An 18,836-nucleotide genomic window follows, 5' to 3' on the forward strand; every position below is an offset into this window, starting at 1 on the left:
TTAATTATTGAACAGTTAAATATAAAACTTCAGTTTACGAACTGTAATTTCAGGCTGTATATAAAAAATGTCATCAAAATAGACGTATGTTGCATGAATACAACAAAACGTAAGATAAGGATAGTGGTTCTTATTAACCCTACCTCAGCATCCAGTCGCACCGGGAAATTTTTTTCACAGGGTCCAGAACCCAGAATTTGCATCTGCTAAAGTACGTATATTTCACGGAATAATCCGTTGGAATTCATGTATGCTCACATGGTACCCATTCGTACGTTGTAGAGGTAGTGCAAGTGGTCCTTGGTGTAAACATTTACCAGATTATGTGCATAAGTCATAACTGCATGTCATTCTGCTTTCTGGTCTTCGATCTTTGTGAATTCGGCTGCTGAGTACGTTCGAAAAGAGACGTAATATTATTATTTGCGCGATTGCAGATGTTTATGACACGGTCCGAATATGACAGAGGCGTCAACACTTTCTCCCCCGAAGGACGACTTTTTCAGGTCGAATATGCTATTGAAGCTATTAAGGTAAGCTTGTTGTACACCGATTTATAAAGACCCATCGAGTACATTAGCTCCGTGCATCTAGCACTCCCACAATGTTTGCAGACACCCCCCTCCCTTTCTTTCCCGTGCATCACTTACAGGGGGCCTTTGTTACTTCAGTTCTAGGTACATGTTGGCAGTGCAACTGTAGTAATGGTGCCTCCCCCCCCCCCTCTGCACTGCAACATCACAACCCAGTGCTTGCGATACTTGATAAGGCACTGGTGTTGAAAATCATCGCTCCTAGCTGCAAAAATTGCGCACTATCTGGAACCTCTAAACCACATGCGGGATTATAGACGGATGAGTGCTCAGAGAAAAAGTAGAGGTCGGTTCCAAAGTTGTCGGAGATGAATCCGGTTCTGCCTGGTTACCATTCGATGTTGCCCGACATGACATCATCGCTAAGACCAAGCACACTCCGCTACGATTTGTGGTTGGCATCGGGATATTTTATCAGTTTGCTCTCTTTTCAATAAATGCCATGGTAGCCGTAGTGATGCTGTAGTTACCTACTGTGATGTCAGTCTAGGCGCAACAGTGACATTTCGGGATGGTTAGCAGTGCTCCGAATGGACCTTTTTTCATATCTGCATCGTATCCTAGTGGCTCTCCAGCGAACCACTGTCTGGGCGCGCCAGAACAGATCCACATGGGAAGCATAAACGACCAACATTGGTCTTCGAATGGAGCCGACGAGTTAGAGCCGTCTCCCCACTGGTCCCCACTCCTGTTGGTCCCATCCAGCGCCATCTGTTGAACACAGAGTTAACCTCTGGCGCACCCAAGGTTATTGGCACAGCAGTTGTGAAAAATGTCCATTGCCTTTCATGGTGTCCATGGCTCCCATCCGATCGTATGCTCTACAATCTACGCCACAGTTTACACGGTACTCTTTGGACCTTATCTTTTGGGATTAAATCCGCTAAGACCCGTTTTCAGTGCGATTTGCATCATCGTCACTTGCGGTAAAGCCCCAAAAACCCAGAAAGCTAACTTGGCATAGTGCCGATTCAGCCAAACGCTAAGCACTGCAGATTTAGTATGGCTGTTCCACATCTTATGTTAATCTAATGTGCAAGAAGCTCTCTTTGTTTACCACCTGAAAATCTGATTTACCACCCGACATCGCCCACTGTTTACCCTCTTTTACTGCTCCTGAAAGAAACTCAATTTTTACCGCCCCGATTTCCAAACAATATAAAACTAGAAAACACAAAGCCCTAAGTAGTGCTCTACAGTGCTCTACAGTTTACAGTGCTCTACAATTTACGGGACTGTTCAGTAGAGTGCACAGCATGTGGTGGGAAGCATGTTCCCCAGTTCGGAGCACGTAGGGTGCCATGCACTGGTGCCCACTGTGCTTGCGAAGGACATAGTGTATAATTTTGTTACGGTTGGCTAACCTCACGCTTGTAAGCCAAAGATCATGTAACATTTGCCCCATGTCATAGTCTTCTCTACGCAGCTTGGGTCAACAGCCATTGGCATCCAAACTTCCGAAGGGGTCGTCCTTGCTGTGGAAAAACGAGTTACATCTCCCTTGATGGAACCGACCACAATCGAGAAGATTGTCGAAATCGACACCCATATCGGTATGCTATGGTTTTACGGTGTTGTGTGAGATCTGAGGAAACCGTAGGAGAACTAGAAAAATTGGGGTGGGGAATGGGTTCTTTCGATTTCCAAGGCTTGAGAGAACTGTTTGTCAATTTCAGAAGGTTAAAAGTGGGGATTTTGCATATCCACGTGACGTCTATGATGTGAAGTCGGGGTAGTTGGTGTTGATTCATACTTACGAAAGTGATCTGTAGGAATGCTTTTTTGAACGTGAATCCATATACAGTAGTACGTTTATATGTACTTGCTAGTTCTAGTCAACCTTGGTGCTAATGGTTTATATAATCCATTTGTGTGCTAACCAAATTTAATCTATATTTATATTACACTATGGTTTGTTCTTGAATGTTTTGAGTGATTTTTTTTTTTTTTTTTTCAGCATGTAGTTCAACATTTCCACAGATTTTGCATCTCTATGCAAAAGCAGCCATTGCAAATGTGTCATAGAATGTTTTCAGCTGTGCATTTGTTATTGTACTCCCGCGTTATTACCTTTTCTTTTCTTTTTCTAAGTGTAAGCCACATATCAGCACATCTAAACAGAGAATCTAAACATTTTACTTTCAGCCTGTGCTGTTAGCGGTTTGATGGCCGACTCCAGGACAATGGTTGACAGGGCAAGGGTTGAAGCTCAGGTGAGTTCCCCCTGGGCACCCAATACAAATTATTTTTATTTTTACTGGATTTGACTTTTTTTCTGGAGTCTAATTATTTCGTATACTTTTTATACAACTTCAGAACCACCGCTTTGTCTACAACGAAAAAATGCAAGTGGAAAGTGTGGCGCAAGCAGTTTCGAATCTAGCCATCCAGTTTGGCGACAGCGACGACGATGGAAATGCAATGAGCCGTCCTTTTGGTGTGGCAATCTTGTTCGCTGGCAATGATGCCAAGGGCCCTCAGTTGTAAGTATGCAATGTTAGGGCCCAACCGCATGAGGTGTTTTGCGAGCGGCAGAGCACCACGCCTGTCTCAGCAGCAAGCGACGCTAGCGAAAAGTGCCCAAAGCTAACCGCATGCGGCGTGGCAGATGGATGGCGTACCATGTGAACGTTTCCGTAGTCGCTAAAGGAAAGAAACAATATGTAACCTGATAAACAGTTTTATTCACAAGCGAAAGAATCTCAAAACACAGGTGCTTTTGAGTGATAACACATTATAAGAAACAAGATACTGCAGCAATGCGCACTCAAGAAGCTACAGTAAAACCCGCGGATAGCGATATCGCGTATAACGATATCCCTCATAAAACGATGGTTCATGATTTTACCGTCAAAATATACATTGGTTCTATGGGAAAACGACCCGCATATAGCGATGGAGACCGCGGTTCCGAGTATCCGCATAACGATGTTGGACGCTGTGCCGTGCGAGATAGGATACAGTAGAGTCTCGATGCTACGATTCTCACGGGGTAGCGGAAAAAATTCGCATCATCCAAAATTCACATCAAAAGAATTAAACCAAAATAAAAATTGAGGCAAGAAAATAGACAGCGACTGTTCATTTTCCAATACAGTCAGTGAAAGAGGTAGGTGGTAACGCTTTTATGTCTTCGTATTTGGCCAATGCTGCTCAAATTCGCGAGATGATTCAAAAGGCCTAGCACGTGCTTTCCACCCGCAAGTCGACAGTGTTCTAAAGCGAGCTTCTCCTAGAGCACGTAGGCGTTAGGTGAAGCCGACTTGCGGAATGGTGACGTGTAGTGTTGCCAGAAGTGTCCTGCTATATTGTCTGGTTCCCTCCACGAGTTCTGATCGCTGTTTTCCCAAGCCACTGCTATGTCACACAGCTTCGCGTTTTTTTTTTTTTAGCATCTGTTTCTTTTTCTTTTGCTACACGCGGGGTGGCGCGCGACTTTTTGGGGACGCGCTATTTAGGTCAGCCCTCGTTTAACGATGTACCCCGTATAACGATGGAATTCGCGATTACCGTCAATATCGTTATACGCGGGTTTCACTGTATTTGTTGCGAATCCCAGTGCCGCTATTCACAAGGTACCCAAATACACATAGCGAACGCAGCATTCTGGTTGACACCTTCATCACGGTGTTGCACACTTCTCTTTGTGCTTTGTATGTTGGATGCTCACACGAGAATTACGTTTTTAAAATCTGCAACAATCTTCTGTCTGAGCAGTCTGAGCAATTCCGTATGCCGAAAGCTGGTGCGACCAGATGGACCTATCCCGAGGATAATCCCTGATTGGCCACTTGCGTGCGTCGTTCCAGCCTCTTCCGTCGCCTAACACTAAATATCCATTCGCCTCGGACTGCGAGGGGGGCCCCAGGTTTCTATTGTTCTACACCACTCGCCAAACACCGCAGCAGGATGCTGGAAAAAACGCTGGAGAAACGCCTGATGCGGTTACGCCTTTAATTTAGAGCTGTGCGAATATTCGAAATTTCGAATACGAATCGAATATCTGATGCTATTTGAATGCCATTCCCAACCTATTTTCAGTATTCAAAATTTTCGAATATTTTTTTTAATAGTGACAGAAGCGTATATGAAGAGGGGAGTCAAGTCCTGTAGATCACATAAACAAAATACAGAAAATCTTCAGTGTCGGTTTCTGTATTTTGTTTATGTTTTTTAATAGTCACTGAAACAAGGTATCGCCATCGCCATTCTGCAAGTTGGCTTCGCCTCATTGCACCCAAGCGTTACGCGAAGCCCACTTCACATTACACCATCATTGTTTTCTTTGCTCCATTCTGCAAGTCGGCTTCACATCCTTACACTCGAGTGTTAGGCCAGACGACGAATGTAGGAAGACGACGACGACGATAAGCAGCAACGAGGATAACCGTCGTTGTGAAGTGGAACAGCCTTTCGCCCTTAGGCGTTTTCAGAGCCGTTGAAAAAGAAATCGAACCATCACGGACCTCCCGCCGAAATCTGGACGGGAGGTCCAACGTCTCTATGACACTTACCACAGGTCAACAGGTCCCCGTCAGCCCTGCCAAACGCCAACGGGTAGGGAGCCCTTCTTCTGGTGATCCCAACATTCCACAGATCGTGAATGTTCCCGATAACACCATGGACACTTCGGCACCGCCAGCTCCTCAGCAGACAGATGCGATGAACGATAGCAACCTTGCCACTTCACTTCATGACCCGTTCACCACTGTCACCTACAAGAAGAACCGAGCCGGCGGTATTCCCATACTGTTTCGACCAGCAACTACTGACTACTCCTTCTGGAAGGTGAATCCTAATGCGGTCGCTAGTGAGATACGCCTGCTAACCCAACAACAGGTTATGCACCACCGTTTCCACCGAGATGGTTCTCTCTTCGTCTCCGTACGGTCCGAAGCAGCCGCCCGCAACCTTTTGTCTGCTAAGTGCTTAGCTGGCATTCCGGTGATACCATCCATACCCCAATCGTACGCCAGAAATATGGGCAAGATATATGATGTTCCAAGAGAGTATTCGAACGACGACCTCGTGCTCTATCTTAAAGACGCAGGGGTTTTATCAGCACGGCGACAGGTTCGGCATTCCCTAGCAGAAGATGGCAGTGATGTGTTCACCCCGTTACGGAGCGTTATCCTGACCTTTGAACCTACACTCCGTCTTCCTCCCCGAATTGCCCTTGGGTTTCAGACCTTCACAGTCCAAGAGTATATAGAAGGCCCCATACAGTGTTATAACTGCCAACGATTTGGCCATATTGCACGAAATTGCCGAGGTTCTACACGGTGTGGCATCTGCGCCGGACCTCACCGGAGATCAGACTGCAACAATAAAAGAGAGCCAAAGTGTGCTAACTGCAAATCCAGCCATCCCGCATCATTTTCTTTATGTCCTGTCAAGACCGCCGCCACCAAGAGGCACCAAGACCGAACCCTACGACTTCCGTCTGATGCTCCTAGGGATGCTAGTGCCACACTCCCGTCTCGTACAAATGCACAAGAATTTCCTGCACTACCTCCTCGATCTGCACCAGGTAAACGAGGGTCGCTGAACACAGTCGCGGCTACGCCTCTCACAAGCGCACCGCCTCCTCGTCCATCAAGACAGATTACAAACACTTACGCCAGTGTGACGGAACCAGCACCCTCATCAGCCCCCCAATATATGCCTCCTCTGGGACTCTTCTCAGCGGTACTCGCTGCCCTTAAGGCCATTGTCTCTGCTTTTCCTGGTGCGTCGCAACTGCCCGAGGTTCAAGCGCTTCTGGCACTGGAAGCATTATCTTCGCATCAGCATGACGGAATTGTATAAAAAAGCCCTGGCCATGCAGTGGAATCCTCGAAGCCTGCGTAACAAGCTCCCAGATTTTAAATCACATCTCCAACAGTACAAGTTCCCTTTCATAGCTATATGCGAACACGGCATGGATTGTACACATCGTGTTAGTGGATACACAATCTATCGCTCTCATCATTCACCTGAGAGTAGAGCAGCGCTATACGTTCGCAATGACCTCGTTGCTGCACCCATCGGCTCAGTTTGTCATCGCTCTTATGATTACGTCACATGCAGGATCCGCCTTGGCCCCATGCTGTTAACGGTCGTCAGTATCTATATCCGTCCCGCGGTACAGGTCCCGTGGAGTGACCTTGACCGCTTACTTGGTTCTCTGGAAGCCCCGGCGCTTGTGCTAGGGGACTTCAATGCACATCACTCGGCCTGGGGAAGCCGAAGGACGGACAGTAGGGGAAGGAGGTTGTTAGAGGCAATGGAGAATAATAACATGTGCCTGCTGAACAACCGCGAGCCCACTTACATGCGATCCCCACGGTCACTTGATGTATTGGACCTCTCGTGGTCCTCAACCGACATGATTCGCCACTTGTCGTGCGCTACGGACGTCGACACTAGAGGTAGCGATCATTTTCCTCTATATATTTCGCACGACAGACTGCCCCTCTCAGCCACTGCTGGACTGATTTCTTTCACAAACTGGAGACGTTTTCGTGAGGGCCTCAGAACATCTGTGCACACCGGTATGTCCCCAGAGGCTCTCTCTCAAGCAATTACCCGCGGTATTCAGGACGCGGTGGTCATGTCTAAAAGGGTAACAGGCCATATCGGCCATTCCCCCGCTATTAATCACCTTAGAGCATTACGTCGCCGAGCAGAAAGAACGGCTCGTCGGACAGGGCAACTTACGGACATTGTGGAATACCGCCGGATGAAAGCTAAAGTAACACGAGAACTTAAAAACGAGGATAGGAAGCGTTGGCGTAACTTTTGCCACCACCTTTCACCGTTCGATCCGGCCACGAAGATCTGGCGGACAATCCGTTCTCTGAAGGAGGCGCCCCCTCAAAAGAATCCTCTCGCGGCCTTGGCTCTCGTTCAGCGTGTAGACGAGAACACGCTTGCGACGGACTTCTGTGTGGTACTAACGACTCCGGCGGCTGCCTCGACCACGCCCCTACACCGCAGTTTTGTCCACAGTTTGACGGCTGAACTTCACCACGACTGGCCCCGTCCCCCGGAAGTTATGGACCGCGACTTCACACTAATCGAGCTAAAGGCAGCGTTGAAGCTTGTGAACGCCAGCTCGTCCCCTGGGCCCGATAAAATCACCTATGCCGCCCTACGAAACCTTGACGGGCGGTCCCTCCAAGCTCTCCTTCATGTCTATAACACGTCTTGGCAACAAGGATCTTTACCACATACATGGAAGCAGGCCTTGGTTGTTCCCATCCTGAAACCAGGCAAGCCCCCAAATGCCCTATCCTCCTTTCGTCCGGTGAGCCTGACAAGCTGTATGGGGAAACTGATGGAGAGAATGGTTCTGCATCGCCTCGACTGGTGGCTCGAAAAACGACGTGCGTTCCCTCACGAAATGGCTGGATTTCGTCGCCACCGAAGCTCCATGGATCCAGTTCTCGACCTAGTCTCTACAGTTCAACATGCTCGAGCCCATCGACGGATCGTCCGATCGGTCTTCCTCGACATCAAGCGCGCCTATGATACCGTCTCGCACATTTGTGTGCTACATGCCTTGCGCTCGTTTGGAGTATCCGGTCGGCTCTTCATCTGGCTCCAAGACTTCCTTACGGACCGAACTGTCGCTGTCCGTACGTCCCAAGGCCAAAGCCCTCAGCATCCTGTTCCCCAAGGAGTCCCCCAAGGAAGCATTCTCAGCCCGACACTGTTTAACGTGGTGATGGCCGGCCTACAATCAGTAATTCCTCGCAAAGTGTCGTTCTCCGTGTATGCAGATGACGTCGCCCTTTGGACAGTAGGAAAATCACGCCCGGCTCTCCAACGCCGCCTGCAGCTCGCTTTAAACAATATCCATACGTACCTGACGCACCTCGGGATGGACCTTTCACCCGAAAAGTGTGTCGAGCTCCCTTTCACGCGTAAAGCTATGGCCAATTTCCCACTTTGGCTTGGCTCAAAGAAGCTAGAACCAGTACGCTTTCACCGCTTCCTTGGCGTGGTAATCGACTCGGACTTGCGCTGGGCTCGGCACATTAAACACCTTGAAACTAAAGTGCAGCGATGGCTCCCCGCAATCCAACATCTTTCTGGCCCAGGATGGGGCTGTGATCAGCGTTCCCTGCTCGCGGTTCACGCGGCATTGGTGAGGGCAACTGTGCTTTACAGCCTTCCTATTCTGCACAGGATATCAACAACTTCATTAAATACGCTTCGGTCCCTGTTTGCTCGAAGCCTTCGTCGATGCCTCGGAGTTCCCAGAATGGCTGAAACACGACAAGTACTGGCTGAAGCTGGTGAGCTCCCGCTTGAAGTTCTCCGTGAACGGGAAACGGCTCGGCACTACCTCCGTTTGCGTGCTCACATTCCCCGCCACCCGCTACTCAGGAAAATTCGATACCGCCCTGGAAGCGACTTCTATCGAGTAGCGCAGAGGACACGCCAGACTCTCACTGGCTTCATAACTAAGGACACTATACCGCCGGAAGCCCCCTGGTCTCTCCCGGTACCGCCCACGTTTGTACGCCTCCCAAACCTTCTGCAAAGAAGAGATCAGGTCCCCCCTCAAGTCCTCCGAGCCCATTTTCATGCTCTGGTAGACGAGAAGTTTTCTACGTTTACGGCAGCATATACTGATGGCGCATCCCGAAACAACAAGTCCGCCTCAGCCTTCGTCATTCCATCCGAAGGCGTCGTGCACGGAAGACGCCTTTCACATCCAACCTCCTCCACAGCTGCGGAACTCTATGCCATCCTTTTCTTTCTACAACACATCGCTGATTTTCCACCCCGGGAATGGGCAGTCTTTACAGACTCCAAATCTGCACTTCAAGCAATTGAAACTTCCGGCATACGAGGCCCATCCGCACCCCTAGTCACCGACGTGTTAATGGCTTACCACACTATCTACGCCGCAGGCCACAGGCTAGTTCTCCAGTGGGTTCCAGCCCATTGTGGTGTCGTGGGGAACGAGCAGGCCGACAGCGCCGCAGAAGCAGCACTCTCGTCTCGGAACCGGACCCGTATTGTTCTGCTCAGAGGAGACCGCCGTTCAATTCTGCGACGTCTAGTGACACCCCTGGCTTCCCGCCAACGGACAACCGACATTCTTCCCCCCTCTATGTTGAACAGAGTTGATCCCATGCTCGCTTTCCGCATGCCACGAAACACATCTCGTCAGGATGCTGCATTAATCCACCGCATGCGCCTCGATGTGGCCTTTACAGCTCAGTGGCGTTACCGCTTGAGACAAATTGATTCTCCCACCTGTTGCCACTGTGGTGCTCTTGAGGATCTGGAGCACATTCTTCTTCATTGCCCTCACTACGAACCTTCCCGAATGACACTCTCCGAGTCTCTTCGTCAGCTGGACTCTCGCCCTTTCTCCCTACCGAAATTGCTTGGTCCCTGGCCCAATCCAGCCCAGCAACGCTCTGCGCTCAAAGCTCTTCTGACATTTCTGGACACCATCGGACTTCGATCGTTATTGTAAAGGGGCTCGTTATTTTATTCCTCCCATTCCACCAAGCACTGGGGTAGAGTATCGCCTGTTGCGATGAAACTCCCCACTCTCCAAGGCCGAAAATAAAGTTGTTGTTGTTTGAGTGTTAGGCGAAGCCCGCTTTACACTGGTCACAGTATTCTGTCACTAAAGTCTACAACTTCTGTGACCTCATGGCCAACAGTGAACTTGGGCCTGCATGTTTCAGTAAATGTACACCCAACTTTCAGAGTTATGTTCAGTAACAGATAGAAGTATACTGTAGAAGTCGTTTTTTCCGTGTGGAAAATATTTTTGCGTTTTTGAACAAAGCTGGTTTGAGGAGTAATTGGTGAGAATTTAAATTCGCGGCACAGGTTTCCGGGAGTGCTTTGCTCTTGCATTTCGTGCCGCCGTCAATACTCTGGCATGTTTCGACGCTTACTAAGACATCCGTTGTTCACGGGGATGGCGGCGTTCTAGGTCAATCCCTTTCTTCTCCTCACAGACATGGGAGGAAAGGCCCTGTACAGTGGTCTTTAGGGACCCTGCAGGAGGCCGTAGTACTGGCCGTGTGCAGGTCAGCCAGTTCATTTTGGCAGTTCTCATTCATTACCACTCAGGGCACTGAACAGTTTGGTTGAAATGTCGTACTATCATACAAGCTGGTTTTGAGAATGCGCGGAAATTCATGTTGCGGCCTCGTGGTATAGGTACGGTGCAATGTGTTTGTAGGAGTAACAAAAGTGTGACCAATTTTCATTTCTTTACATCGTGCCTGATGGAATAAAACAATCTTCTGCGGCTTGCTTAAACTGCCTACGCTGCATGGAGTAGAAAGGGTCAAGGTAGTCACAGTAAAGCGTCGAACGCCACACGATTTTTGCCTCCATATGGCCTGATTTAGTGCCGGAAACTTGAAACTGGAGGAATGCGCGAAAAGTATGAAAAAAATTTCCGCACAAAAAAAAACACACTTCTACAGTATGCAGTTTCTAAAAAAAGTACGGGAAATTCTCGATGTAAACATAGAAATCAGGAGATGCACACAAAGCAGGCTGCATGGAACATGTTGACTAACTCTCAGTGCAGTTCATCCCACTAATACAGTCTACCATACACAACACAAAGGGACGCTTCTCTCACGATATGTTATACTGCACGAAGAGGCTCACAAGTTTGGAGCAGAACGTCATTGAATGCACACACCACCACAAAATATTTCACCATGAGGTATTCTAAATTATTCGAATTGGGTCTTCCCTGATTATTCGATTCGCCTTCTGAAGAAATTCTTTGGATTTGATTCGCAATGGAAATTTGGCTATTCGCTGAGCTCTACTTTAATTGTGTCTCATAGCACTGTGTGTTCCACCTGTACAGTCTCTGTCAGACTTAGCCATAACATGCTAGTGTGCGAGCCACAAGGACACCAACACTGCAGAGTGTTGGCTGTTGCTTTTGAGACAAGGTCCCAGCGTGCATGAAGCACCACTGCCAGTGCAGTGACTGCCTGCCAGGTCACCTGTTTGTATCATACACTGTGGCCTGAGGGAACATTTGGACTGCTCTGAGATGTAATGCATTATTGTATCATCCAGGAGTTTGGATCAACCATGATTACGTAGTTGAGATTCTTAAAGCAAAGTCGCTATAGTATAAATGATATGTGGATTGCTTCTAACTGGGTTTTCTTTTCACAGGTACCACATGGATCCATCTGGAACCTATGTTCAGTATGATGCAAAAGCAATCGGCTCTGGGTCTGAAGGAGCTCAGCAAGCACTTCAAGAGAAGTACCACAGGGTATTTGGCATTTTTTGTAGAACAAACAGTACATGTTGATTATTACCAGTTGCATGTTATGTGACTGTACCTCCAACCTGCTCACATTTGTTGCATTAGTCGAGCGGCCGTCATGGCAGCGTTTTCAGTAGCATACAAATGCTCCTACTCTGACTCATGTGTAGCTGTCACACTAGCTAACATGGACATAGCAAGTCTAAGTTCTGAGCCATAGCTGTTTTGGAAAAATGTCATGCTGTGTAGATGTGTATGAGCTTTGAGCCGTGTAAGCTGTCTGCTGCGCTTACTTGTTGCAAGCCATAGAATTGAGCAGTTTCGATGCTTTTTGAGGTTTGAAGTTCACAAAGTATGTACACTGGTCATTGACCACAAAAACAAGTAGTATGCAGCCAGGTCTAGTTTCAACAACTGTATCGGGATGTGTGGAAGCCAGGGGCGGATTTAGGGGGGGGGGGGGGGGGGGGGTCCGGATGTCCTGACCCCCCCCTCAATTCCAGACTTGAACACAGGGTTCAATGGACCAATCCCAGCATGCACCTGGCACTTGTTCATAGCGGACCCCCCCCCCCCCCTTTCTCAGAAAAATCCTAGATTCGCCCCTGGTGGAAGCAATGTAGAAGGTTGTAGTATGCTTCCTGAAAGTTTGACAGAACTAATTAAACCGTTACTTTTCATCACTAATAGCACTACTTGTTTTAGCAGCAGGTATGCCAAATGAGTTGTGACTGTTTTCTGTGCAGTGCAATTTAGAGGAAGACAAAATGCCAGAAATCAGTCTCTTCTCAGTGTTTGTTGGCTGTCTGTCAGGTCCTGTTAGCTAGCAGTTGCTAGCACTTGCGATGATAGTTGTTGAGACAGTAACAATAACTGTTTGGAAAACAGCTGCAAGTTTAGTTTGTAGTATCGAGAACCTTGGTGTATTAATACAGGACAGGTTTCGAGTCATTGCACATTTTGATGACATCACTGGACTACACTACAAAATGATGTCTGAGTCACCTTAAACTTCGTAGATTGATAGCGATGTCCGATTGTAACTTTTTGCAAACCCTGTTGTCATGTAGAAAGAGAACCAAAATCAAGCAAAGTCTTACTCTGTGCGCCGGAATGGCTCCTCTTACTCGAAAGCCATAATTTTTTCTTGTGTCCGCTTCAGCTTCACACCTCTGCACATGGACTATGCTGCTTACGTCAGTGTGATATCTGTCATGCAATAACAGTAAAGGTGAGCTGGATGAACAGGACTAAATGTGGCACAGATGACACAAAGGTCATACCAGATGGCACAAAAGCCTGAAACAAAATGGGGCTGTGACTGGTGTGAAAGCAGGCTAAGGCATGTTTGATCATTTGCCTTGTTTATCAGATTCTGTGGGACATATCAAATGCGGTTGGATCCCTATGAAACTAAGAAGCCATGGTGCACCTGCCACATTCCCGTAGCTGCTGTGCAGAAGCAAAAACATATGCGAGAACTGCGATCATCCACAATTGCCTCAGTAAGAGGCTGTTGCCCATTTGAGTCTCTCGTAGCAGCTTCAGAAATCAAGCCCGTTCTTGGACACAGATTGGCGAGAATAGATTTCAGTTCCATCTGTTTCGTTCCATCTGGGCAAGCAGCTATCAATCTGCAAAGTTTGAAATGAGGTAAACCCTGTTTTGTACGTTTATGGCGTGGTGAAAATTTGTAACGATTGCTGAATTCACGCTGTACTCACTTTGTTGTGAAAGTGGAATTTTGAGTTGGTAAAAGGTGGACTTTATGCCATGCCCAAGTTTTTATAGAGCACAGCTTTGATTTGTTCCATGCAGTCTATAACTCTCGAAGAGGCAACGAAAGAAGCGCTCGTCATTTTGAAGCAAGTGATGGAGGAAAAGCTAAATTCCACGAATGTTGAGGTATGATGTCGTTCTTTTGCTACTTTGCGAGATACATACAACTACGTGACACGAGGTCCATATATAGAGAGCTTGGAAGTTTATAGTTCGAAAACATTTATTTTTATTTATTTTTTTGGAGGACACGTATATTTCTTTGTGTGGTTTGGTTTTATAGGTTGCAAACGTGACCAAGGACAAAGGCTTTCACATGTTCACCAAGGAGGAAGTTGAGGAAGTGATGAAGAACATCTAAACTATGTACATGCAAGCTGATTTGTTGGGATTAAACCAATTTTTCTTTGTACTCAATATTGTGCAATCTTGGTACAGTGACATCATACTGTGAGTGCACCAGTGCAAGCTATACTACTAGTTCGTTTGTGCCCATAGCGTACAATGGCATGGAAGTAAAAGTAAGAAAAAACACAAATACAGAACTACGATACATGCAGTAAATAAGGTACAGTATTTCTTCTGCTCAGTAAACAATACTGCATGAACGGCAGACGCTGAAATTTCTGTCAACGATTTATGAAGTGCTTAAAAATCGTGTCGAGGGTTTTCACCTTCCAGATTTGTTTCGGTTAATTTATGAGAAACCACTCTTTCCTAATCATTGTCAATGACCTAGACTGACATTTTCTTGAGCTTTTGAGGCATTGCTAGCATTTTGAAATTCACTCTAGGATGCACATTTACTAGAAGTGCAACAACAGATACTTGTAACAACTTGCAGCACATTTTATTTAATAAGGCTCACACTGCTTCTCTCAGAGCATGCATAGCAAAATGTAATTTCCAAACACACTCGAAAATGCACCTCACAGGTGACGATCTTGACAGCGATGCCACAAGTAAGAGCTGAAGCTGCCTCACCCCTTCTCAGGGGCAGAATTTTTCATCTGTGGGTTTCCTACTTAGCGACATTTGCCACAAATGCGGAAGCACAACCACCAAATGACCTTTTGCAAATTCAGCGTTTACGTATTTGGAAATTTTCGGGTACGTCCCATGTTTCAAATATATCTTTTCTGTATTGAATTGCCTCTGCTCCCGCGGACTCCGCCCCGCTATGACGTATGTGCGACGATCCTCTCCGAGGGAGGCCCTCGCAAGCGCCCTGCCCACCGTGCGAGGACGATTGAAGCCGGTTGTTGCACGCGTTCGTCGTGTGATGTTGGTGAACTCGCAGTGGGGTAGCTGCGTTGTTGCAGTGTTCGTGATCTGCATGGATTGACACGTTAAACTGGTGAATTTAATGTTGCAGATTTTCCGACGACGCTCACGCGAGTAAATTGTCATTTCTCGTATTCCGCAAAAAGGATGGAAGGGACGCGCACCTGTCCTTTGTTGTCATGAACGTTGCCGCGTTGCTGTGTGACCAGGGATCGGAACCGGAACTGAACCCGAACCGAAAACCGGAAAAAAACGTTATTTTCTGTTGAACCCGAACCGAACCCAACCAGAACAATTTTTTGCTTGTCCTGAACCGAACCTGAACTGAACCGAAAAAAAAAAAATTGATATGGTTACCGGTTCGGGAGTCGGTTCAGATGTGAAATAATTGTACTACCAACCGACCTTTTTTTGTTTGTTTATTTATTTTTGTACGATGGTAAAAGTTTGTGACTGTATAGTGCCAGTTTTTTTTTGTTTGTTTTTTTTGAGTAAAAAAGCCCTGACCGGGTTCTGCCAAAAGGCTTCCAGCAGTTTGCTTTTCGTTTTCAGCAGGCGACCACGAGAGTATACAATACAGTATAGATTGTATACAATACAGTAAGATACCAGGTAAATAATAAATGTGTTTATTACTTGTCTTGTGTTTTCACCTGCCTTCATGAATGGTTTTTCACCTGAAACGGTTATCTCACACATTTCTCTTACAACCGTGTACGGTGAGGGTAAGCTCGCTTTCATGTAGCAAAATTACTGCCGATGAAACAGTTACACGAGAACCGAAGAAAGTAAAGGTTCCAATCCCTGTAAATGTCCCAACCGCTGACCGCTTTTTTTTTTTTTTGAGGGGGGGGGGTTCTTCCTGAGCCGAACCCGTACCGAACCCATATACCTATACCGGTTCAAGCTGATAATTTTGGTTCAGCAGAGCTAAACCCGAACCGAACCAATATGCCTGTACCCGAACCCGCAAGAAATACCGGTTCCGATCCCTGTGTGTGACTGTACGTGGTTGTCAACTTTGCTGGTTTGAGTCGTGTGTTGTGTGTCGTCCCTCTGTGTGCCCAGACCCAGGCTTTTACATTATGGAGTTCATCCACCAGCTAGCCTGCATCTACGCCATTTTGTCGTGCAATCAGTTCGTGTGCAGCTCACGGATCCTGCAACGCACTGCCGCGCGCGATACATGCAGCCCCTTCCCCTCTGCGGGAAGAGGCCCACCTGACACGACGAACGCGCACAACAACCGGCTTCAATCATCCTCGCCTGGTGGGCGGGCGCTTGGGAGCGAGCACCACCCTCGCCTGCCTCTCCTATAGGATGGTCGCGCTTACGTCATAGCGGGGCTGGGCGTGTGAGAGCAGCGGAAATTCAGTACAGATTGAAAGGGGTGTAAAGTAGCAATGAAGTCATTTTTAACACCCTGTTTTCTTTCTATAAAACTGTTAAGTCGGCCAGTAAACTGCGCCATGAGAAGTAATTCGAACCAACGAAGTCATAATTATCGCAGAAATTGGATCTAAAGTATGCCACAAAAAGCGACCGTGCGCAACGGTGGTGAAGAGCAGTACCAGCCTGTGACCTTGCGTCGACGCTACAAAGTCCGCGCACGCTGATTGGTTCAGAATATAATCTACTCGTCAGCTGTTCAGGGAAGCCCACAAGGAAACTCCTACAGGACAATGAAATCCTTTATGACCACGGTCACCCTTTCAATTCCTAATCCCCCGGAGGGGACAGGTTTAGCGACTACAAAAGAAGCTCTCACGCGCAAAAAGAAAAAGACAGGCGCTGACCTCGACTGACCGTGCAGACGTTATGACGCGATAGGTCGTCCCCCTTCTCCTTGTTACACCCTGGGAGCGAGTGGAGAGTGAATGAGCGTGGCTGTGTTTGTGTACGTTCTTTCCTTAAAAAAAAAAAAAAAAACTGCATGCATCAAAATCTTTTGTGCTGTTTTCACACTCATATACTTTCATCATCTGCGCCGCTATGTTTTCATATACTTTCATCCAATGTCTTAAACTGAAAATATTTTGGATGGCCCTCTGTAATCCTTTAAAAGGGTCAAAAACGGTTTATTGCTGTGTCTGCGTCGTCTTTCAAGTGTCGCCCTGCACCCGACCCGTAGCGAGGCGAGTTTGCGTCTGGGACAGGGCAAATCTGAAGCACCGTCCCCCCTTCTCCCTCACTGCCGTCGGTAGCCTTGTGAACAAGGAAAAGACAACGCCCATTTACACTGCCGAGACCCAAAATTCGAATTCTCGCTATTCCTACTTTAAACTGTCCAACCAACCTCCCAGGGCTTGCTGTTCGGCGCCCTCTCGCACCCCCGTCGATATGGCTCTGCTCTGCACTGGGGTTTTCATCGGTTTTAATTTGATTCCACTACAGGATAGTCGTCCTCTAGCAGTGGTATATCTTCGGTGTTCAACAACCTCCGAACGTAGCAGTACGTTCTCTGTTATGCTTGCAGAGTGGATGCTGTTATGCAAGTATACAACGGGAATTAGCCAGGCAGGCTACACACGAACAGCCTCCAACGGTCAGCATCAACGAAATCGAACAACTGGCGTCAAGGTGTCAGCACGTTTTCCCTGAGTTGTTGTTTGATTTTTTCTTTCAATGCTGTTATTCCCACTCGGTTTGGGGTTGCGTTGTTCAAACTTGGCCTAAGTGTAACGACCCAGGCCTCCGAGGAGGTGGTCACACGAATCCCGGTTGTTTTTTGAGTGAGACACAGAGGCGAAACGTTCGGGAAAACGAACGATTTATTTACAAAACACATTTAGGTAAATGCTACATAAGGCTAGGCAGTCCCGTACGGGACCGTGCCGCAGCCGACCTGTCTCGGACCCATAATGCCAGGTCCAGACGTCTCAATCCTATAGCTCTGCTGTCTGGCAGCCACTTGGGGCCACTCTTTTCGGTCGTTGTTACCTGGTTGTTATGTCTTCCAAGACTTCCCATAATGTGACGACGACCTTCGCTGCCCCGTGGCGCGTTTCCAACTTTGTGATCTTGTGGGGTAGCTCATCCCACCACAAGGCCACGCGCACAACATCCCTCAACAAAGGGTCCGCAAAATCGCAAATAAAACCTGCATGCCCTGACTGGGCATGAGCATGACATAAACACCAAACTGTCAAAATGTGCCCGAATTATCTTTGCCTAGGGTCTAAGGGTTTCCGGAATCACAAATTCAGTGATACAAGTAAAACCCGATTTCTCCCCGAATCGGGAAACTTTGTCACGCCACCCGGAGCCACGACAGGCGATTGCGGTAGTGGGAGAGACGGACTGAGTAGAGTAGAGTAGAGGGTAGAGTAGAAAGCACCTAGACCTTTTTGATGTAGGGCAGACTCAAAAGCGGAGTCATAGGTGCAGTGTGAAATAAAATGCATACTAGAATGCGTGCATTGTTCACGGTGGGGTCACACTGGTCTGCTTTCTCAATGGATGGACGCACTACAATCAGTGATTTTCCCAGGATTTTCTTCAAGGGGGGGGGGGGGGTTGCGACGTAATACGTAACGGTGTCACATGACGTCACAACCACGTGACCATATCCTATGACGTCACCTATGATGTGACCCAGTGGCTTTTCCCAGGATTTCCGTTTTGGGGGAATCGGGATTTGAAGGATTGGAATGGGGGGTACAAATGCGCTTTAGAAGACTTGCCCATTAACAACTGTGTTTCTGGCTAAATGAAGCGACATTCAATTTTGAAACAGTAACGCTTTATTATGGTGAACATTGTTTTGCTGCTCTCAAAATACCACCTAGGTAGTTCAGAGTTGCGAGCATCTTCATTTCTGGTAAAAATGCTGTGTGACATTAAAAACAGAAAACGAGGACAGGTCACGAGAAACGCAAAAAAAACAAAAAAAAAACACAAGCACACACGACGCA

The 18,836-nt window shown here is 47.4% G+C and overlaps 1 protein-coding gene across 1 annotated transcript; it reads left to right on the forward strand.

Moving 5' to 3' along the window:
• The first annotated feature begins 112 nt into the window (after positions 1-112).
• LOC135390044 (proteasome subunit alpha type-5-like) lies at positions 113-14,050 on the forward strand. The gene is made up of 8 exons (XM_064620063.1): positions 113-211; positions 438-533; positions 2,020-2,146; positions 2,739-2,806; positions 2,910-3,076; positions 11,763-11,865; positions 13,678-13,764; positions 13,922-14,050. Exons 2-8 carry the CDS (start codon positions 438-440, stop codon positions 13,997-13,999), a joined length of 726 nt encoding a protein of 241 aa, XP_064476133.1. The 5' UTR covers positions 113-211; the 3' UTR covers positions 14,000-14,050.
• The last annotated feature ends 4,786 nt before the right edge of the window (positions 14,051-18,836 follow it).

This window comes from Ornithodoros turicata, chromosome 3 (assembly GCF_037126465.1).
Source record: "Ornithodoros turicata isolate Travis chromosome 3, ASM3712646v1, whole genome shotgun sequence".
Lineage (NCBI taxonomy): Eukaryota > Metazoa > Arthropoda > Arachnida > Ixodida > Argasidae > Ornithodoros > Ornithodoros turicata.